The sequence below is a fragment of the Lynx canadensis genome, chromosome E1 (assembly GCF_007474595.2).
Source record: "Lynx canadensis isolate LIC74 chromosome E1, mLynCan4.pri.v2, whole genome shotgun sequence".
In the NCBI taxonomy this organism is placed as follows: Eukaryota; Metazoa; Chordata; class Mammalia; order Carnivora; family Felidae; genus Lynx; species Lynx canadensis.
In genome coordinates this window covers 36683874-36707706 of record NC_044316.2, presented here as the reverse complement: position 1 = coordinate 36707706, position 23833 = coordinate 36683874, and the positions used below count along the sequence as shown (strand labels likewise).

Sequence of the window (23833 nt, the reverse complement as noted above, 5' to 3'; positions counted from 1 at the left end):
ACCTCTCTCCTCTTCAACCCCCGGGTGAGGAGTCTACGATGGCGCAGCTCCGTTGAAGCCGTCCACATCGCTTTCGCACTGCCTGAGGCAATGCTCCCCAATACCTTCTGAAACCGATGTGAGACTGCGCCTAGGTCTGGTCTTTTCGACATCTCTGCATGCATTTGTGGCTTCCACAAGTACTTGAGAAAAACTTATCCTTGACCCTTAACGTAGACGTGACAGTTGGCTTTCAAAGAGACGAAACTGACCATCTAGCCTCACTTCAGTGAACATCGCATTATCAATTTCGGCGTCTTCCCAGGGCAAGAATGGTATGGTGTCGTGGGAGTTCAGGAATGCCAGAGATGACAGGTGGGTTCCAAAGGTTAAGACCAGGGCTAAACAGCAGTGTCCTCCGGACACGCACCAAGGCTGGGGGCTAATTTCTGTGCATCTAATGATACACAACAGAACCGGAACGTCTCTGTCCACCTCACCCTGTCTCCACTAGCAACTGATGGCTCTGCTGCCGCCAACCACAAGGACGTACCTAGGCCTCTGCACAGAAAGGCCTCCTCCCCAGCTCCATTCTACCTTGTCTCCCCAAACTCCTAGGAGGCTTTTTTGTTTTAAAAGATTTTAAGTAATCTCTACACCCAGCACGGGACTTGAACTCACAACCCTGAGATCAAGAGTTGTATGTTCTGCCAACTGAGCCAGCCTGGCACCCCAAGGAGGTTTTTTTGAAAAAAAATACACATCGGTTTATTTGGAACAAATGCTTTGTACTAGTGAGTAGAGCTGAGATGAGCTCAGTGGAGATCCCATTTTCCCTTTTAATAACAAGGGTGTAGTCCCATTTTGGCTCTAGAATCATAGGCAGAAAACCTGTTAAGAAAGCAGATAACGGGTGCCTGGGTGGTTCAGTCAGTTAAGCGTCAGACTCTTGATTTTGGCTCAGGTCATGATTTCACAGTTCATGGGATTGAGCCCTGCGTCTACCTCTGTGCTGACAGTGGGGAGCCTGCTTGGGATTCTCTCACTCTCTCTGCCCCTCCCCTGCTTGTTCTCTCTCAAAATAAACTAAAAAAAAAAAAAAAAAAAAAAGGATAACGTTTTAATTCAGTGATCAAACACGAGGCCAATTCCTGTAAACTTTGGAGTTGAGCTAAGGTCACATAAATCTACAAAATACATGAGCCAAGAACTAAACCTAACTCAAAAACCCACGTTTCCAAACTTATCCTAGTTTGGAAGTGCTAGCAGGTTAGAGAGCTAAATAAACCGTTTGAGCAATATGAAGACAGAATGATGTGACATTCTTTACACAGTATCTGTAGCAATTGTAAATGTTCAATAAATATTTACTATATAAATGATAAGACCACTCAAAGATTCAGACCAGGCAGGCATGAGATTTTTAAGTTTACAGTGTTCAAGAAATAAAACCAACTGTGGAAGTTGCTTCCTTATAGGCTGAACTTACAAGGTTATGAAAGGCAAGGAGGGTTTTTGGTAGTAATCAAGACAGAAATCAACGATTATAAATCTATAGTTTTATTAAGACAAAAACTGACAATGTGATATGAAGTTTACATTTAAACAAAGTTTTCACAGAAACCTAACACATGCCTAAAAAGATTTTACAATGGAGTTCTAGATACAGGTCTAGACGATGTCAAGAACTGATGTATCTCTTGATTCAAGACAGCATTTTGGGTATTAGTTAATTCTTAGGATTAAAAAAACTTTTTGTTTTGTGTTTTAAAGTGAACCACTGCCCCAGTATGAAAGTTTAATCTTCTCCTGAGACCAGGGCTTTTGAAATCACTCAACTCTGTAAGTGATTCAGTGAACTTGTGCTGTCAGTGACTGAACCCTGCCACCAATGATTTCAGAGTTCAAAGTTCAAATAACAGGCTCCAAGAGTTTTCCACCCTAAGAGCGTGGGCCCTTGTCTTTTTCTACTCTCTCACCTTCTATGCCACCCTCTTCCCTTCCCCAAATACCTCAGCCAGTGGCTTGGATGGACAAGCTGATGTTTAAAACTTCGTAATTGGAAAATAAAGGGTCTTCTTATCAATTTCAAGAATTAGCACCTCTAAAACAGAACCATCTGCCTCTGCATACGCTCCAAAAAGACCTTCCCTTTTCAACCAGTTTCCTTCCCCAAAATGGCAGCTTTGGTAACTTATTAACTGGCTTAGTCCTCTGCTGGGAACAGCATTAAGCTCAGGCAGGGAACACCTTGGCTTATAAGTTTCAGGCATTCACAGCTTTTGAAGTCTCTCACAGTCCTCATTTAGGTTGCCAATGACCTTTTTGAAAAGATAAAATATTCTGGACACAGAACCGAATCACCACAAGTTTGTTCTTTCCATTGTTTCACCATTTCCCCAATCAGGCCCCAAATTTTAACAAAAATGATCCTACCCATCTCCGTTCCTTCCCACCCCCAACCCTCCCACCCCCAAATAATACACCAGTAATAGCCAAAAACTACACACATGCTACGCTGTAAAAATGCAGAGTTAACACTATTGGGAAGAAGGCTGTGGGTTGTGGAGATGCGCTTTGAAGATCTACAGTATCTTTTGCTTTCCCACACACCCATTCTGCAAGTTCTGTCCTTCATGGAAGGCCCTTTGCCTTTCTCAGCAAAGTACAGAATGGGCTGCCTTGCAACACTTCTCCTTCCCCTCCACTGGGATGGGTGTGCAAACTACACAGCATGGAAAGGCTTTAAAGCACTTGGGCTGCTGTAGGGCACAGAAACGATACTGGCTCTTCAAAGGACATCTTCTCAAGCCACCTCTATGGTGCCAAGACAAGTAGAATTCCTTCCCTCCCCACTTGAAACCCACAGTCAGATGTGACAGGGGCTGGTACTCAGGAGAGTTAATTCTTGTCATCTTTTTTGTCATCATCCTCCGAGGGGTAAGAATGCCACGTCAGCCTTTCCTCATAGAAGGATATGACCACCTGTGGGCACTTGACATTGGCTTCCTTGGCAGGGACTAGGTCAGCCTCATCAGAATTTTTCCTGCAGAACAAAGCAGAGAGACTTTGAGACCAGGTGCTGGTGGTCTCTTGACTTGGATCGCACAAGGGATAGGGCTTTAAAAGTATTAATTCAAGAAGAGTAGCCTAGGGAAGGGTGATAACATGGCCCAAGCAGCATTTAGTGGAGTGACATCCTCAGAGATCTTCTACTGAAAATCCTCTCTGGGTATCTTTGTTAAAAGCTAAGTCACTTAACTCAGTCTATCACATCTGAACCTCGGCAAGGCCACAAAAAAATCATGACTCTCAGTTTCTTGAAAAGCAGAGAAAAACTAGGGGCACCTGGGTGGCTCGGTTGGTTAAGCATCCAACTTCGGCTCAGGTCATGATCTCAGTTCATGGGCTCAGACCCCACATCGGGCTCTGTGCTGACAGGCCTGGAGCCTGCTTCAGATTCTGTGTCTCCCTCTCTCTCTGCCCTCTCCCCCTTGCACTCTGTCTCTCTCTCAAAAATAAATAAATGTTAAAAAAACTTAAAAAAGAAAAAGAGAAAAAGAAAGAAAGAAAAAGAAAGAAAGAAAAGAAAAAAACTACTACAATCTTCCCAAAGTCATATCTCAGCTGCCATGAACCCATGGAGATATCTCAGCTTTGTAATAAAATGTAATACCATGTTGGATAATAAGATTTAATACCATTGGCTCTTGCCAATGCGCTGACTCATAATTACACTGTTTAACATTACCAAATGCCATGCTCACACAGATATTCCACAACTCCCAGGTGCTTTGAAATGGTGCTTCAACACTGGGAAGTAGAAAATAAGGGACTGTTACATAATTCTTTATATTTTTCTGAATTTAAGATGGTTTCAAAATGTGAAATTCATATACATATTACAAGGGACTTAGGAGTAAAGCCATTGGGAATGTCCTAGATGGGAGCAGTAGCATTAAGGCAGATAGCAGATATATAATGGGATCTGTGATGAGGCACCACCCAAAACTTCCACAACTCAGCAACAGGTACCAAAGCCAGAGAGCCCCAAGGAACCAGGGTTGACTAAGCTGGTAAAATAGGCTGTTGAACAATGGACTGAAGAGAATGGGAGGGAAAAGGAGTATAACAATATGGGAGCCTGAAGCAGGCTGCCCTTATTGACAATTCAACACCTTCTGAGGAAAGTTCAGTCATTTTATGGCCAAGAAATATTTGCTATTTTGGAAATGGACAAGTATCTCAACTTTCCAGGAAAATAACCTTAAAATGAACTTGGTTTTATAATCACAATCTTACTATTTCAACCTGTAGTGTTACATTCAGGTAGAACCTTTACAAACAGCAGTAATTTAATTAAAGGAGTGTAATCTTAAACAATATGGAGATACTAGTGTAACCCAGAATGGTCACATGCAGACAGAAAGTATATTCTAATTGGACTGTAACTCCTGGTATTGATCCTTTCCCCCCCAGATGCAGCACCTTAAAAATGAACTTTTCTCCTATGGGCTAGCAATGTATCAGCTAAAAGATGATCAGATTCAGTGAACACCTAGGGAATGCATAATAAGAAAACAGAGTTTCAGCTAATTGTGACATAGGCTTCCAGTGGTGTCAAAGTTAGGCCTCTCTGGCCACCTTCTAAACAAGAGGAATGAAGAGTAGATACGAGTTTCCAAGAAGGGTCTAGACTGACAAAAGGACAAAATCCTTAGAATGCTGCCTTGACTGGCAGAAGTTTGGAATTATTTACTCCTACATTTTTTTTAGGACAATAATTGAGACCCATGTGGGGGAAGAAAATAGCACAAGCATTTTTCAACAAGCAAGAAATAGGGAAGAAAGCCTTTCTTTTGGACAGAGTAGGGGAATTTTAGAGAATTTGGGATTAATTACAGTTCTTAAAATTCGCAAGACAACTGTTTTCATTAAGCCGTTTCATGGAATATTACTACCATTGGTATTTATACTTCTGGAAGGAAAAAAAAAGCCTTGTTCTATACTCAGTATAGTAAAGGGGACTTGCTGACCCCTACTGGCTGATCCTGGAATTACACAATTGGCACAAATTAGAAAGGATCTATCAAGGACAAAGGAAGAGCTACAGAAATTCTTAACCCTCAAAAGTTAACGGAAAACATCTGATCCTGGGGCCAGCCCGATCTTTATTAAGGAGGTGGTAGAAGGGGAGGGTGGTTCAATCACATTTCATATCTTTCTCCTTTATTTACAGAAGTGAAATGTGATTCCTCCCCACACCTCCATTCTGGATTTTCTCCCACCTCCTAAAAAATGGGCAAAGACTGAGAATCCTAAGGGCCCCTACCTGTATAACTCATGAGTCCAGGCTGGCAGTCAGGCCGAGGGTCACTATCGAAGGACTAGGCCATCTTAAAGATTTCACACTTGGGCGACTGGAATTTCGAAGGTCCAGCTCTTTTCCTCTGGCATGGAACAGATGGGGAGAAGAAAAAACCACCACACAGAGCCACTGGCAGACTCACCATTTCATCAGGAACATGAGTTCTCCACTGGAGTCTGTAGCTCCAATAATCCGCTCTGGCTCCAAACCCCGGGCAAAGCCTCGTGGCTTTTCTGACTGTGAAAACCAGATGAATGGAACAATTTTAATTATATGGAATTGTTTCCAGACTGGAGTCACTCCGGTTTCTCTGATTAATATAATGACACTCTTGCCAATATTCCACCAATACCTTGGCTCCAAGTCACAGGCCTTTTTGCATCCTTGGGTGATTCTTCCATCAAGGTCTTAAGGTTTCCCCATATGTAAAAAGGGACATACATCTCAAGCAAAATAAATGTTCACAACTGTTTCTTCACCTTCAGAAGACAACTTACTTTAAGGTATTGAACAGATGAAAATAGCTACCTTACAGTTGTAATGATTACAACACTGAAAACGATCTTTTTACAGGAATGAATTTAGTTGCCCTTCTTCCTGAACCTTAGATAAAATAAGTATAGATTAAGTGAACCCCCAAAACACTTTGAAAGCATTAGCATATCTAAGATTCCAGAAGGAGTGAGAGATGGCTGCTGAGGTCCAAGAAACAGCAGAATAAAAGTATTTAACTTTAAATTTAAAGAGCTTTTAGTTTCTTTGACAGCAGTAGGAATTCTAGACTAGTAAAAATTTTCTCTCCTTACCTCTTCTTTCTTCTTCTTTGGTTTGCTCTCCTCTCCCTTATCTTCAGAATCAGAGTCAGCTTTGCGCTTGCCTCCCTCTGATTTATCTGTCTCATGTGCTGTTTTCTGTGACTGTAGAAATTCAGCAATGAGATCAGGGCAATCCAGGTTCTCTTCTGGCTCCCACGTGTTATCCTCACTGAAATCAGAGGGCACAGTGAGTCACACTTTCCACTCAAAGTTAGCACACTCATACTAAGGAGACGCACAGGATGACAAGAGCTGGTGCCATTGGAAGAGAGGAGTTAATGATGATGAGGAACCAGATTCTGTCCAAGATCAAGAACTTGGTAATGCTGAAATTTCTTGGTGGGCGGGAGGGGAGATAAGGGACTTTTAGACTATAAGCCATGGAGGCCAGGCCTGGGTCACACTACATATTAGAGCACTCTAGGCCTTGCACATTACAGACTCCTGAGAAAGTTGGTGACTACATGGATGGATTTACCCAGGTTAATGAAACTTACTCTGAGAACCCCTTCCACTTTAGGAGGTACTCCACTTTGCCCTTTACCACTCGACGGTCAAGAACTTTTTCCACCACATATTCCTCTTCCTCCTCTTCTAGCACCTCCTCCACTTTCTTCTTGTTTTGTTTCTTCCCCATAGTGCCCGCCAGCTTTCTGGTCTAAAGGGTGACGCTGCTAAAGTGACAAAATAAAAAGGGCATTAGGGCACACTTTTCTTGGTTAGGTGAATATTCGGATGGTTAGAAACCCAGGGGCATCACTGATGACTTTAATAGTGTATGCTTGTATTACGTATTCCACCTTTTCGGCTTCAGTAAAAAATAAAGTTTTCTAATATGTTCTGATATGAAAGCTAGTTCATAAAAAGCCCCAACCAATCTCACAGCAAAACTCCTTTATTCTTGCATAATCACCTAACACTTTTATACCTATTCTAAGTTAAAAAGTTTCCAATACCCCTTTTAGTATAAAGCATGGCATCTAAAATGTTATTCAACTGAAAACAAGACTCCTAAAAATAAGGTATAGACATTAAACTTACATACATAACTTACATACACATTAAACTTATACATATAACCCTCTGATTCATACTTTCATCATATCACTAGACTTCCAACTTTTACGGTGCGAAGTAGCTTGTCCTATTTATCAAACATCTGGTTCAATCTTCCCCTTTGTATATGCATATATAATACAATGCATCCCTCTGCATTGTTACAACATCCTCTCCTGAGTCTCAAGGTTCTTTTTTAAAAATGTTTGTTTATCGGGGTGCCTGGGTGGCTCAGGTCATGATCTCACAAGCTCATGAGTTTGAGCCCCACATGGGGCTTGTGCTGACAGCTCGGAGCCTGGAGCCTGCTTCGGATTCTCTGTCTCCCTCTCTCTGTTCCTCCCCTGCTCACACACTCTCTTTCTCTCAAATATAAACATTAAAAAGTTTTTTTAAATAAATAAAATGTTTATTTATTTTTGAGGGGGGGGGGGCAGAGGGAGAGGGAGAGAGAGAATCCGAAGCAGGATCCGTGCTGCCAGCATAGCCCGACATGGGGCTCAATCTCATGAAACATGAGATCATGACCTAAGCAGAAATCGAGTTGCACGCTTAACCAACTGAGCACCCACAAGGTTCTTTATGTGGTCTTTTCCAAATGCCATCAATGATTTACAATGTGAAAGTTTCTTCTTCGTTTCTTATTCTACTTAGCTTATTTCTGAGGTTCAGAAAGACTTATAAAAATGCCAGAATGACCATGAAATTCTCTAACTGGGGCACTGCAATAATTTGGAAAATGAACAGGAAAAAAAGAGATAGTTATCACAGATAATAAAACCTGAGTTAATTCTTTTGTAAAATACTTCTTTAGGCTGAGTGACTTCTAAGCATTTTTTCCAATGCTAAAACTCTAGTCCCCTATAATCTATTTTTAGTCCTTCAAATACAATTCCGACAGCTGGCAGGCTTAAAGCCATTTGTTTACCAATTTGTGTCAGTAGGTGGCGCCGTAAGATATCAACACATCAGAACTGATATATAAAACTGGCCCAAAATCTACAAATTCATGGATCACAGCTGCCACAATGAGATACAAAGAATCAAGAGAATGGCAGATAATTCAAGCCAAATTACTACCATCTATGAATTTAAGACAATGCTGATTTGGGGCTAAACTGGTTGTTCATCCTTGGGAAAAAGAGTCTTACTTAGCCTAGGTAGAAACTCTTCTAAATATACTTTAGGGGTGTCTCACAGCTGGCTCAGTCAGAACAGCATGAGACTCTTGATCCCAGGGTTTGAGTTTGATCCCTACGTTGGGTATAGAGAGTACATAAAAAGAAAATATTTAATAAACAAACTTTAAAACTGACATGTACAGAATGTCTTTTTGAAAAAGTCCACTATAGTCCATATGAAATATAACAAATTTTCATGGAAGTCAGGATCATCATTATGAATCAGTTAAATTATCCACAGAAATTTTGGTTTATACTGAGATATTCCCATGTCTGCATATATGAGCAATGCTGACTTACTGAAACATTTAACTACTAGAAAATCTGGACACTGGTGGATACTGGAGATTCAAGAGAATAAGAAATGCTTCCTGCCTTTCTGATGTTTAATGTCCAATAAGAAAAATGTAGACACCGCTTCCACTTAAAGGTATTCTGAACTTTTGCAAAGTAGCACGAAATAATGTTTTCTGGAGTGCTTTTAGTATGGTCTAAGGCAACACCTAAGCCCCACCTCTACAGAGGGGTTCAGAACATTACCTGTGCTCAGGTAAGAGGCATCTTTTCAACCCTCTTCCTTCTCCATTTACATACTGCGACTTATGAGTGGATTGCAGTTAGCTTCATGTGCCTTTGATTCAGAGGCTGTGTGTACTTCTTTCTGGCGGGAGATGCTTTCAGGTTTTCAAAATTCTGACTGCTATATGGCAAGTGTTATTTTATGAGGAAAGAAAAATCTAATTTCCCTTCTGGATAAATGAAGTTAATTGTGTTTCCTTCCAAGAATAAATGCTCTCTATTCCTTGCTTTCTTCCACTGTGAGTTGAAGTGGTAAAGCAGGATTCACTGTCAGTCTTTGGTTAACATGTGGAGAAAAATAAACTGACCATCACCTTTAGATAACAAAGGTTACCACAACTCCCTGCATTAATTTGGTCTTGGACATTGTAAGATACTCCCTTTCTCAATTGATGGAAGGAAAATAATGGGTTATAGACCATGCAAAACAGTAATTGTTCCCTAATAACCTCTCTACCAAGTAATTAAATTCAAGAAAGTAAAGGAAAGGCATTCTATCACTAAGGCTTCAGAATTCAGAGTTATTTAAAGCCCCGTGTTATCCACATTAATAGCTATACTTGTCTTACAAAAAGAAACAGCACTGAATACTGCCCATCCGATTGTCCTACTATGAACCAAAAGGATCAGGACAGCTTCTGGTTTATCTCTGGCTACTGTAGGCCTCTTCTCCCTGTATCATTAGCATGGTCCCAAGGAGGCAGAGTCATAGAACAGAACAGTTTAACTAGCTTAACTCACTGTCTTAACAACTCAAGGGATGCCTGGGTAGCTGAGTTGACTAAGTGGCCAACTCTTGATTTCAGCACAGGTCATGATCTCACAGTGTGTGCTTAAGCCCAGCATTGGGCTCTGCACTGAAGGAGTGGAGCCTGCTGGGGATTCTCACTCCCTCCCCACCCCTCTCAATATAAATAAAGAAGCTTTAAAAAAAAAATAAATAAAAAAGAAGAACTCAAAAAAGAAGTGAAGAATAAACAGACTCCCACTTCTCTCTGAGCCTTTTTTAAGGAGAGAGTGAGTGTGAGTGGGGAAGGGGGAGAGGGAGAGGGAGAGAGAGGCAGGGAGGGAGGGAGGGAGGGAGGGAGAGGGAGAGGGAGAGAGAGAGAGAGAGAGAGAGAGAGAGAATTTCAAGCAGGCTCCAAGCCCAAGGTGGCGTTCCATCCCAAAGACCTTGGGATCATGACCTGAGCCGAAATCAAGAGTCAGAAGCTCAACAAACTGAACCAATGAGATGCCCTTCTCTAAGCTTTTTTTTTTTTAATCTTTTTTAAATGTTCATTTTTGAGAGAGAGAGAGAGAGAGAGAGAGAGCAAGCGGGAGAGGGGCAGAGAGAGAGGGAGACACAGAATCCGAAGCAGGCTCCAGGCTCTGAGCTGTCAGCCCAGAGCCCGACGCGGGGCTCGAACTCCCGAACCGCAAGATCGTGACGTGAGCCGAAGTCAGACGCTCAACCGACTGAGCCACTCAGGCGCCCCTCTCTGAGCTTTCTTAACTGGCTCATCCCAGCATCTACCTCAGGTACCAGATTCTTTATATTAGAGATTCTCAGCCAGGCTTCCCAATTTGAGTTTTTCTCTTATTTATAGGTAGTTCTATGGGGGCCTGAATAAGCGGTTTGTTAAAATCAATGTAGAAGTTGATTAAAAATGCAACCCACTCTTCCTATAGAATCTATCACCTTCAGAGGAGCCAAGAGCCCTCTTAAATATTACGAGTCAATTCTCCTATGGTTTCCAAAGGGATTATTTCAAGAGAAATCCTCCCTGAATATGACAGTCTCCAAACACTAGCAGGGATATCTGGAATTGAGGACTCTCAATTGGAATTGCTTGGCAAGGAAATTTCAAAGTAACTCAAATCAGTGTAGTAGCACAATGGAAAAATGCCTTTCATCAACACAACTTGGCACCCCCCCCCCCCAAGCATCCTGGCAACCAAATTATGGCATCAGTTATAGAACATGGCCTATGAACATGGCCATGATCATAGAACATTTATGTCAGAACTATTTATGACAAAACATCGAAGAGGGGTACACAGGGTGGAAAGTTCCTGATTAACTCAAATCTTAATGTTTGGACAGGTCTTCTTAAGGCTTATCATGATGTTGCAGATAAAAAACCTAGAGTTGGGGTGCCTGGGTGGCTCAGTAGGTTGAGCGTCTGACTTCAGCTCAGGTCATGATCTCATGGTTTGAGTTTGATCCCTGCGTCGGACTCTGCTGTCAGCACAGAGCCCGCTTTACTTCGGGTCCTCTGTCCCTCCCCTCCTCTCTCTGCCCCTTCCCCCATGCTTTACCTCTCCCTCTCTCTCAAAAATCAACAGTAAAAAGAAAAAAACCCCAACAAACTAGAGTTAACTAAGCTGCTATAACTTTTATCTAAATATTTACTGAGTCTGCCACATTTTAAGATGCCTAAAAAAAATAATACACTTGTATCGAACTTTAGAGTTTACAAAGTGCTACCTCACGTTACATCATTTGATCCTTCAAAACCATCCCGTGAAACAAACCACCGAGATGTTATCGACACCTCATAGATAACAGATTTACAAGAAATAAATCACCTAAGGTCACATAATTAACAGAGCAAGCACCTCAGTAAGGACAGCAAGGCTGAGTGAGCTAAGGGCCCTGCTGCACACACACAACTAGGAGCTAGCCACACATCTGTACGAAGTCTTCCCTTTGGCCTGTACAAGAAAAGGACAGAGGTCTCTTTAAGTGGATCCTTCCTACAGTTTGTCATCAGTAAATGAGGAAGTGATGATAATGATTTTCTTTTGAAAAGACCTTGTTGGGAATGCAAGCTGGTGCAGCCACTCTGGAAAACAGTATGGAGGTTCCTCAAAAAACTAAAAAGAGAACTACCCTATGACCCAGCAATTGCACTACTAGGCATTTATCCAAGGGATACAGGTGTGCTGTTTCGAAGGGACACGTGCCCCCCCCCATGTTTATAGCAGCACTATCAACAATAGCCAAAGTATGGAGAGAGCCCAAATGTCCATCAATGGATGAATGGATAAAGAAAATGTGGTATATATATATATACAATGGAGTAATTATTCGGCAATCAAAAAGAACGACATCTTGCCATTTGCAACTATGTGGATGGAACTGGAAGATATTATGCGAAGTGAAATTAGTCAGTCAGAGAAAGACAAAAATATGACTTCACTCATATGAGGACTTTAAGAGACAAAACACATGAATATAAGAGAAGGGAAACAAAAATAATATAAAAACGGAGGGGGGGGGGGCGCCTGGGTGGCTCAGTCGGTTAAGCGTCAGACTTCGGCTCAGGTCACGATCTCGCGGTATGTGAGTTCGAGCCCCGCGTCGGGCTCTGTGCTGACTGCTCAGAGCCTGGAGCCTGTTTCAGATTCTGTGTCTCCCTCTCTCTCTGACCCTCCCCCGTTCATGCTCTGTCTCAAAAATAAATAAACGTTAAAAAAAAAAATTTAAAAAAAAACAACAAAAAACAAAAAAAAAACGGAGGGGGACAAAACAGAAGAGACTCATAAATATGGAGAACAAACTGAGGGTTACTGGAGGGGGTGTGAGAGGGGGGGATGGGCTAAAGGGGGTAAGGGGCATTAAGGAATCTACTCCTGAAATCACTGTTGTACTATATGCTAACTAATTTGGATGTAAATTTTAAAAAATAAAAAATAAAATTAAAAAAAAAAGAGGAAAAAAAAAAAAAGAAAAGACCTTGTAAGGTATGGCTGTTAAAAAAACCAATGATTCCTAATTGGTTACTGGAATACAAAGGTATTCATTGTTAATTAAATCAGGAGGCAGTAACAAAGCATTGGTTGTTAGGGCCCCAGCAAGTCTTTGGAATCTTTTAAATCAACAAGTGCTAGATGGTGCAGATTTTGTGAAGTTAAACACCTACTAAGTAGGCTGAAGACAGCACAGAGAAAATGCCAATTTTAAGAAACCAAAATTTATCTATAGTGTCCCAATGAATCCAGGAATGATGTAAATCTGAAGCAAGAGTCATGAACTCATAGCTCTTTCAAGAGAAAAAAACCCACACATCCTCCACTAAGGCAGTTAGAAGCTAGAAAACAGGAACAATGCTACTTGAAAGCAGAAGGCAGCATAGTATCAGATACAAGGCATTTTGTTTTGTTTTTGAGTAGCTGGTACTGATTTCTTGCCAGCTTGAAAGATCAAATTGCAGGTGTCAGTACAAGGTAACAACCACAGACCTCTGAAACCAAAGCAGTAGGGCTTTTAGCTAAATGTTAAGAAAAAGCATTCAGAATGTTGGTCTGGTGAGGTGACCACCTCTACTAAGGAAGAATTCATAGGAAAGCAGACTTTGAATAGAGAGTTTTCACCCATAAGAATCAGAATGACCTACGGAGTTTAAAAACTACAGATACCCAGATCCAATGACATAGAAAGTACGGTGTGTGTGTGTGTGTGTATATATATATATATATATATACACACACACACACACACACATACATATATAATACACACATACTAACCATAATATAGTGTATTCATATTCAATTACAAAAATATTTAATGTAGGAAATTACAATTCCTTGGCCCAAAACCTGTCAGCCTATTTATGGTTTTTTTTAGTGTTTATTTATTTTTGAGAGAGAGACAGAGCACGAGCGGGGGAGGGGCAGAGAGGGAGACACAGAATCTGAAGCAGGCTCCAGGCTCTGAGCTGTCAGTGCAGAGCCTGGCATGGGGCTTGAACCCATGAATTGCAAGATCGTGACCTGAGCTGAAGTTGGATGCTTATGGGACTAAGCCACCCAGGCGGCCTAGCCTGTTTATGTTTCTATACATAAACACAGATATATATTAAGTGAAAATAGATATTATAATTCTACAACTTGCCTTTTAATAAAATGTACCATATCTTTGACACTGTTCCATAAAGATCTCCATTAAAAAAATTTTTTTAATGTTTATTTGTTTTGAGATTGAGTGCTAGTGGGGGAGGGGCAGAGAGAGAGGGAGACTGGAGAATTCAAAGCAGGCTCTATGCTGTCAGCGCAAAGCCTGACATGGGGCTTGAACCCATGAACCGCAAGATCCTGACCTGAGCCAAAGTCAGATGCTCAACCAACTGAGCGCCACCCAGGTGCCCCAAAGATCTCCATTCTTAACAAGCTGCATAGTATTCCATATTGTATGGACACATCATATCTAACCATTTACCAAGTGATGAAAATTTGGGTTGTTGCCAATTTTCTATTATTACAATGTTCTTTGAACATGGCATCTGCATCTTTAAAACCTCCTTAGCAGATCTGTAGGACTCTTGATCTTAGGGTCATGAGTTCAAGCTGGGTGTAGTTTGCTTAAAAATAAATAAATAAAATAAAAAGCTCGTTAGGTGATTTGATGCATATCCTTGGATAAAAGCCATTGCTAGAAGAGGATTGGCAGAAACTACATTCCTCAGGTGAAATTACACACATTATTACAGATATAAATCAATTCTCAGAGTTAGCTAAAAGGCAGGTGAACATTTTACTTTCTCCATCCAATTGAGAATTAAGACTGGAACAATAAACTAACCAACGTTCATGAAAACAAAACGATCTCTGTATCACATTCAACATCATTCAATCTAGATCTTTTTTTTTTTTTTTTGGTACTAGCAATTGGAAGAACACTGCTTGAAGGATCCTTATATAGTTCCTTCCACCAAAAGAAAGCTAGTATGAGCACCAGAAAAGTCCCTTTCCTGTCCCTACCTCTCAAAACAACTTTATGCCTACAGGTAGTTATATATATTTGCTCAGTTTCCTAATAAGCAAAATAGTATAACAACCCTCATGGGATTGATGCCTTTGAGGTGAGCTTTTATGACCTTCTAGGATTAAATCTATTTATATATTTGCATATATGTTCTACTTCATTAGATTACTGCTTCAAGTTTAAAGATAGCTTTCTGAAGCCCAAAATATTAAGACTCAATAAGAAAACAGCACTTCCATCCTGTGTATAGCTGAAACTCATGGCTAAGTTTTTAAAAACCAGAGAGCAACTCCAGAACACACTCAAGAAGGACCCAGGTCTGGCTGGAACCATAATTACGAAAAAGAGAAACCAAGATCTCAGTTCTAGAAAACCAAGACAGAAGAGCTGCCAGAGACTGAAAAATCACATTTCATATATCTTAAGTGTAGGAATTTCTTCTGCTCTTCCTTTTATCTGGCCTATACAAGAAAATGGCAAAAGGAATTTATCTTCCTATGAAGACAGATGAGAGAGGTGACAAAGGAAGTTCTAAATACAATGGAAAATGTCAACAAAATGGTTTATTTGTGAAAATAATTTTAAGGTTTCTGAAGATCAATGTAAATACCAAAAATCAGTTTTGATGATCCAAATAGTAAAAGTTTTATAACAAACTTAAAAGTTGAGATTTCAGGCTCAGTTTTCTATTTTTTTAAATGTTTATTTTCGAGAGAGACAGAGATAGAGACAGAGCACAAGCAGGGGAGGGGAAGAGAGAGAGACACACACACACACAATCCAAAGGAGGCTCCAGGTCTGAGCTGTCAGCACAGAGCCCGACGTGGGGCTCGAACCCACAAACCAAGAGATCACAACCTGAGCCAAAGTCGGATGTTTAACCACTGAGCCGCCCACATGCCCCACAAGACTGTTTTACATACTAACTTTTTAAAAAAGGCAGCCATTCAATTAAATGAACAATGGTCTAAGTATTCATAGCACATTTATTGAGTTCAAGACAAAAATGACAATCATCCTTGATTTCGTTCCACTCATCTTCCATATCTAGCCTCTTATTAAATCCTATTGAGTATGTATCTTAAATATCTTTCAATTCATACATTTTTCTAGCCCTACTACTACTATCATCCTATTTGCAAGCCATCATCATCTCTTGTTTGGGTAACTCCTGACCAGATTTATTCTCAACACTAGCCCCTCATTTATTTATTTATTTTTTTTAATTTATTTTTTTTTTCAACGTTTATTTATTATTGGGACAGAGAGAGACAGAGCATGAACGGGGGAGGGGCAGAGAGAGAGGGAGACACAGAATCGGAAACAGGCTCCAGGCTCTGAGCCATCAGCCCAGAGCCTGACGCGGGGCTCGAACTCACGGACCACGAGATCATGACCTGGCTGAAGTCGGACGCTTAACCGACTGCGCCACCCAGGCGCCCCTAGCCCCTCATTTAAAATGCAGGTTTCAGGATGCCTGGATGGCTCAGTCGGTTAAGTGTCCGACTTCGGCTCAGGTCTTCTGAGTTTGAGCCCCACATCGGGCTCTGCACTGACAGCTCAGAGCCTGGAGCCTGCTTCAGATCCTGTCTCCCTTTCTCTCTCTCTCTGCCTTTCCCCCACTCGCACATGCGCGCGCGCTCTCTCTCTTGAAAATGAATAAGCATTAAAAAAAAATAAAATGCAGATCTCTTCATATCATTATGTGTGGGCATCTGAGCTGAAGACCACTACACCTAACCTATCAATCACAATTACCTTGCCTTTTGCCTCATTCTTTCATTTGACCAATTCCCTTACCTAAAATGTCCTGTTCAGGAGCTTTCCCGAAGCCTCAGGCTAGGTTTAGGTTAATTCTTCCTATGAACACCCTCCTACAGTATTCATCATTTAACAATTATCTTTTTGGTACCCATTATGGGTAAGGTGCTAGACAAAGGGGGTGAGCAACAAAGACAAAAATCCCTGGTCTCTTAGAATGTGTGTGTGCGCGTGTGTATGTGTGTATATATATATGTGTATGTGTGTGTATATATATATGTATATGTATATACACATACACACACGCACACACACATATACGTATACATATACTTGTGATAGTTAATTTTATGTGTTATACTGACTGGGCCACAATGCCCAGATATTTGTTCAAACATTTAGAATTTATTTTCTAATGTGGACGAGTGCCATGAGTGAGCATGAGTGGGGGGTGTGTGAATACATGCATGTGCAGGCAGAGGAGGGCACGGACAATAAGCAAGAAGATATTGTGAGAATTGCTATAAAGGAGACAACTCAGCAAAAATCAGAAAAACACACCATGTGTAGGGAATAGTTGGTTCCAAGTCCTAAAGTGAGAAGAGGTTGCTTTATCTGAGGAACAGAAATGTGGCCAGTTAGAAAGAGAGGCTGAGGAAACGGCCAGTAAGGATGAGGTAATTACTGTGCAGATCACTCCCCACATCACTCCTTCTCTCATCTAGCCCCTTTTTCCATTATTCTCCTATTGCCTCTTTTGCGCTTCTAGCTTAGGTTTAAGACCTAGGCATTAATAACTATAAAAGTTTCTAACTACACTCTCCCAGCATTTAACACTATCTATTAAAAAATAAATAAATTAAATAAAATAAAACCAATAACAATTTACTAAGAGCCAGAGTGGAATATAGGTGACCAACTCACTGGCCGAAAGCACTGAGAGGTCCACATTGCAGGAACCCTCTCAGACCCAGGCAAATGGAGCTATTTGTTCAGGCCAGTGGGATATGCAGACACACAAGAATCACAGGCTTTTAAGAATCCCTTAGTGATGGGGCGCCTGGTGGCGCAGTCGTTAAGCGTCCGACTTCAGCCAGGTCACGATCTCGCGGTCCGGGAGTCGAGCCCCGCGTCGGGCTCTGGGCTGATGGCTCAGAGCCTGGAGCCTGTTTCCGATTCTGTGTCCTCCCTCTCTCTCTGCCCCTCCCCCGTTCATGCTCTGTCTCTCTGTCCCAAAAATAAATAAACGTTGAAAAAAAATTAAAAAAAAAAAAGAATCCCTTAGTGGTGAGTAATAACAACATAATAACAGCTAAATTTACTGAATACTTAAAACATGCATATAAGGCATTCAATCCTCACATCAACTCTATTAAACCCACTTCACAAATGAGAAAACTGAGGCTTACGAAGCAAAGAAAATTTCCCAAAGTCCCCAGAGCCAGGCCTGAAATATAAATACAAGAAAACAATGCAAGTTGAACTTCATTTCAAGAAGAGAAATGTTAAGAGTATATAATAATTAGCAAAAGAAAATTAAGCAAAAAAGTAGCCACAAAGCACCAGAGGCTTGGAAGAATGAATGACTAGGGTGATCAGGAAAGAGTTTAAAAAGTTGGGATTGAAGCCAAGCTCCAAGAGTATTTGAAAAGGTGGATTGAGGAGGGCAATTTGGCTTAAGGAACGGTGGTGAACAAAAGCAATGAGGTATGTCTGAGGTAGATGGTGTGTAAACCAGTTTGGGCAGAGTAGACTAAATAGTAAAGGTAACCACTAAAAAATTTTCTACAAGGCCCCTTCTCCTTAAAACAAAGACCAAACTCCTCAGCACAACACGTAACACCCTTTCATTCCAACCATTCCGTACTTCTACTTCCCTCACAAAACCTACACTCCTGTCAAAACTATAAACTGCACACCTCTCCACAAAAGGCTTTGCTCATTATTAAGTGCTCCTGCCCAACACCAGCAGTCAAAATCCTACCCATCCTTAAAGACAGGGCTTAAACAACCCTACTTCCATGAAGCCTACTCACCTAGCCAACCACTGTTCTTTTCTTCTCAGTTCCATTGTTTCTATTTTTTGTAATATTTAAAAAAATTTAGACAGAGCCAGTGACAAGGGGAGGACAGGATGGGAGGAGAGAGGGAGAGAGAGAGAGAAAATCCTAAGCAGGCTCCATGCTGAGCATCCCACAACACTGGGCTCATGACCTGAGCCACAATCAAGAGTCGGATGCTCAACCGAGCCACACAGGCACCTCTCTTTCTGTTTTATTCAGACACTCAATCAAAGATAGGTCTGGGCCCTGTGTAACATGTTGAACCCTGTATGGGCAGGAAGGATATAGTCCGCAGATGCCACAATCAGGGAAGAGAAGTCTAAAGCTGTCAAGCATTTTAGGGAATAATCAGTAAAATCTGATCTGCAACCCCAAAATGGAAACAAGAAAAGAAGTACACCTTTGCTGAGCATTAGCAGCTACATACCAGTCATTAAAAGGCAGGTGAAGGCATGTGTAGTATATACTCAATTGTAGTCCTCCTGACTCATGTTTCTAAACTGCTGTTTAGTCTGTTTGTTAGCTATGACTGTTTGGGAGGTAAATGCTTTCCAGATGGAAAACTTTACTGAGCAGAAAAACAACTTGTGCCACAAACCCAGTAGCAGGAGTTTCATTTTTAAAGGAATAGCTGCCCTTGAATTGCAGGATCTAGGACTAGAATACTGGTGTGCTAATCAAATTAAAATTTTATCTGAGCTCTATCAGAAAGTTGGCTATCCCCTTTCAGGATGCTGATGGGGATGAAACTACAGATACAGCTTTGGGTTAAGAGGCCACAGGGATATGCAAATATTAGTAGGGCACAGTGATAACTGGCAAGTCTTTAGTTTAAGATGAAATAAAATTAGAAAGCTGGACCAGAATTACAGCTAAGTTGGAAATTTTTTTTAAGTTTATTTATTTATTTTGGAGGGGGGAGGGACAGAGAGAGAGAATCCCAAGCAGGCTCTGTTCAACCGACTGAGCCAACGCAGGAGTCCCGGCCTAAGTTGGAACTAAAAGCAGAGACCAAAGCATTCACAGATAACAAAACAAAACCAGATCATTGACACTAACCTCTCAAATACCACAGTTCTGTTAGGCTCTCATGTGTTAGCTACTATTAAAGGAGAAAGGCACAATTTCACAGACAAATTAGGTTACCCCCCCATTGGTCAGCAAATCGTAAAAGTGGGCGCCTGGGTGGCTCAGTCAGTTGAGTGTCCAACTCTTGATTTCGGCTCACGTCATGATCTCGTGGTTCCCGGGAATGAGCCCTGAATTGATGTCCATGCTGGCAGTCTGGAGCCTGCTTGGGATTCTCTTTTCTGCTCCCCTGCTCGTGTGCACACGGTTTCTTTCTCTCTCTCTCTCTAAGCAAATAAATAAACTTTACAAAAACATAAAAAGCTGAAAGCAGTAAAGATTTAACACAAATTATTCAATTCAAATACTAACATGATCTGATTTTGCCCATATTTGAATAACTTTTCCAATTTTGGGAGAGGCTATTCACTTTTTCAGTAGACATCACTATCTGGAAATACAATTGTTTTTAAGTTTGTTTGTTTGTTTGTTTATTTAGAGAGAGAGCGAGCTTGAGTGGGGGAGGGGCAGAGAGAGAATCCAAGCAGAATGCCAAGCTGCACTATCAGTGCAGAGCCCGATGTGGGGCTCAAACTCACCAATTGTGAGATCATGACCTGAGTTGAAACCAAGAGTTGGAGGCTTAACCGAATGAGCCATCCAGGTGCCCCTGGAAATACTATTTATTTAAATTTATGCAAAGACCCCAAAAGATTTTTCAAGATACTTCTAAAACAAAATATTCAAATTATATAGCTTGCTGTTAAAATCCAGAACCTGGGGCCTCTCCAGGTCCTCACCTAAGGTATTTAAAATGGTCACTTGCACAATCTGCACACCAAGCTGAGTATATAAAAATTAATAAGACAGGGGCGCCTGGGTGGCTTAGTTGGTTAAGTATCCGACTCTCCATTTTGGTTCAGGTCATGATCTCACGGTTCATGAGTTCAAGCCCCAAGTCGGGCTCTATGCTAATGCAGAGCCTGTTTGGGATTCTCTCTCTCAAAATAAATAAAACTTAAAAAAAAAAAAATTAACTGTTAAGACAAACATGCCAAGGACAACAGTTATACTCTGCCCAATGTTATTGATCAAAGACAGGAAAACTAATTATATAAATGCACATTAATTCATTCTGCTAACACATGGAATTCTAAGAAAGGATCTCAAAGCCATATACTCAACAATCTAAACTACCTACATTTAGGTGAACAAGAAGCATAGCCCCATTCTATGTGAGCCCACATACTAGCCATTAGCATTTTGTTCCAAAAACTCTTCAGAGAAATAACCTATGAAGTGAAAATCTATCAAGCCTAATGCAAAATCCGTTATACTACCAGAGATAGTATATAAAAAAGGTGAGATTCTGATGGATAAACTACTAGAGAATGACAAAAGTGAATCAATTCTTTTTAAACGGTATGAAGTGAAAAAGAAACACTTTCCTGGTCCCTAAAATGGGCACAAGATATAATAGTTGCTTTTTATTTTTTTAAGCTTATTTACTTGTTTTTAAGTAATCTCTACACCCAGTGCGGGGTTCAAACTCACGACCCTAAGATCAAAAGTCACATGCTCTTCCAAATGAATCAGCCCAAGTGCTCTTATATAACGGTAGCTTCTTTTTAGAGGTTTGGTTAGACAATTACCAGTATCTTCAGTCAAAAATGCAGAAGTCTAAGGTATTCTTACTTGGTCCCTTTCAATCAAGAAGCTAGAAGCACCAGGCTACACACTATTTACATCTTTAATGAAAAACAATTCAGGCTACAGCAGCCAATGAAGAAAAATGGCACCAAAAGGAAAATCGGAAATGAAGACCCTGAACCTTCCCTAAAGCTTTAGTAAGGTGCTACCAGTTCCAACAAGTTGCCCTTTAACAATACTACTTACAATATAAATGTCTGCAAGCACCTAGGGAGGAACACAGGTACTAATTTTCCAAATGTATTCATGCTTCTATTCCAAAACACTGGACCTTTTCAGAGCTATTCTAAACTGGTAGCATGATTCTTATACAACTGAGGAGGCTATCTTACCCTGACCAGAGTTTCCAGTACAACTGACCTTTTGTAAACTCCACCTCAATTGAGTTAAACCAATACAAGTCCGCAAATAAGCCGTCCATGAAAAATCTTCATTTGAAGCTCTGAAGAAGTATTGCTCATTTTGGTTTCAAATTTTCCAACAACAAAGAAAGGCTGGCTAAAATCACAAGAGCCTATGAAACAAATCTCACGATCTCACAAACTTTCCTCTTTGTCTCCCCACTTCCCACATCATTTCACACTCTCTCTCACTAACTTAATTCCTTATAGTGAACTCATCTACACATTCTATGATTTCACTGCCCTTTGCGACCAGTAACGATCCCAGATAAAAACTTATGGAACTAATCGAGAAATCAAAGCAGAAGCGCTACACTTGGTATATTAACTCCCTGAAAGGAATCAAAGAGTAAAGATAGCTGAAAGCCTAGAAAAAGAGGAGAAATCTTGTTTTCATCCTTTCTGCACACATTCTTTTTAACAGCCTCCCCACCGCGTGAGGAGGACCCATCGGGAAGCAAGGCGGCCCCTTTCACACCTAACTGAAATACTCCCGGGCCTCCGCCCTATTTACCCTAACAGCTCCTCCCCTTCCAGATCCAAGCCAGGCACCTCACCGCCCCTCCCTCTCCTAGCCCCCACTCCAGGTTATCCAGCAGATGATCTCCCCAAGAAGCACACCTTGGGCTGCCCAGCCCCCTCTCCAATTTCCTCGAAGTTACTTCTCCTTAGCCCGGCGAGCGAAATGCCTCTGAATGCCCCAGCCAGACCCGATATTCTCAGACTGCGTTCGAAACCGAAGGTCTCGCAGCCGTCAACCCTCTCCACTCATGTCCAAGCATCAAGGTTGCCCAGCCTGTCCCCTTCCCAATTTACTCAAGTGTTTTCCTCCCCAGCCCAATCCAGCAGCCGCGCACCCAACCACGTAGCATTGTCTTGTTGGTCTACCCAGGCCCTGAGGAGAGACCCGCCAGTGCTCGGCCCACCCCGAATCGCTTCTATCTCCAGCTCAGGATACGCCGCCCGCCCCGCCCTCTCCATCCTTCTCGCGCTCGGCGCCCGGCGCCCGACCCCCGCACCCGGCGGAGAGCTTCGCGCGGGAAGGGCTCGGGACCCGGCGCGTTCCTAGCTCCCGACCTCGGCCGCAAGCGCGGCCCCTCACCCAGGGCTACCGCTACCGCCGCCGCCACCGCCGCCGCCGCCGCGCACCTCCCCCCCGCTCCCCGCTTCCCCTCCTTTAGCGGGCTCTTCACCTCAGAGCAGCGCCAAAGAGCCCGAGAGGAATCGGTGCCGCGCTAATGGCGCGTCGCGTCGGGCCGGCCGGGGGAGTGGCGCCCAGAAAAGCAACAAGCCGGTGGCCGCAGTCGAGCCCCTCACTGAAGCGGCGTACCGCAGGCCCCGGCCAACGGCCCTCCCCTCGGACGAACAAAAGAGCCTCGCACTCGGCGCTACCCGCCGCCCACACTGCGCAGGCGCGACGACCCTCCGCACAGTACTTATGGGACTTGGAGTCCATCCCAGACTACAAGACCCAAAGTACTGCGCGCGTGCTACACCGCCCCGCGGAGTGTGCGCGGGGTTCGGGGAGTTTTAGTTTTTTAACAAGCGCCGGGGAAGCTCTAGTTTAGAACGTTGCGACCTAGGGAATTAGAACGTATGGTTTTACGAGCGAGCCCCATGATGCTTGGTACGAAAATCAACCACTTCTGGACAGTTCACGTGAATCCTTGACATTTTTGAATCTAAAGAGGTTTCTCACCAGACCTTAAATCGCCAATAATCTCTGTAATCCTCAATTTCTGCCCCAAATCTCTGTAAGGCTCCTACTTCTCAGTGTTTATAATTACTTCCCCTTCAAAGTCCTTGCCTGATTCTTTAGACTAGGTTAGGTCCCCCAGGTAGTTTCCTCATCAGGGCCTCCAGAACTTCTCGAAATTTTTCGTTGACTGCACCAAGCCAGAGCTCTAGTGCAGAACCCCCTTATCTCCGTGAGCACTCCTCACCCAGCCACCTCCCAGACACCGAGAAAGGCAAAACCACGCTTATTCTTCTTCGAGACAAAAGGTTTAGTTCTGACTTCAACTATCTCGCTGTCCCCAACTCTGTTCATATGGAAATTCAGTCTCCCATAACGTTTACCCCACTTTATTGTCATTAATG

General features: G+C 42.1%; 1 protein-coding gene across 1 annotated transcript; it reads right to left on the bottom strand.

Annotated features, from left to right (window-relative positions):
* Positions 1 to 1516: 1516 nt before the first annotated feature.
* CBX1 (chromobox 1) lies at positions 1517 to 23145 on the bottom strand. Its single transcript, XM_030296979.2, has 5 exons — positions 22927 to 23145; positions 6660 to 6836; positions 6154 to 6331; positions 5490 to 5584; positions 1517 to 3025 (listed from the first exon to the last, which is right to left on the bottom strand). The coding sequence occupies exons 2-5, from the start codon at positions 6797 to 6799 to the stop codon at positions 2881 to 2883; spliced, it is 558 nt and encodes a 185-aa protein (XP_030152839.1). The 5' UTR covers positions 6800 to 6836; positions 22927 to 23145; the 3' UTR covers positions 1517 to 2880.
* Between the last annotated feature and the right edge of the window lie 688 nt (positions 23146 to 23833).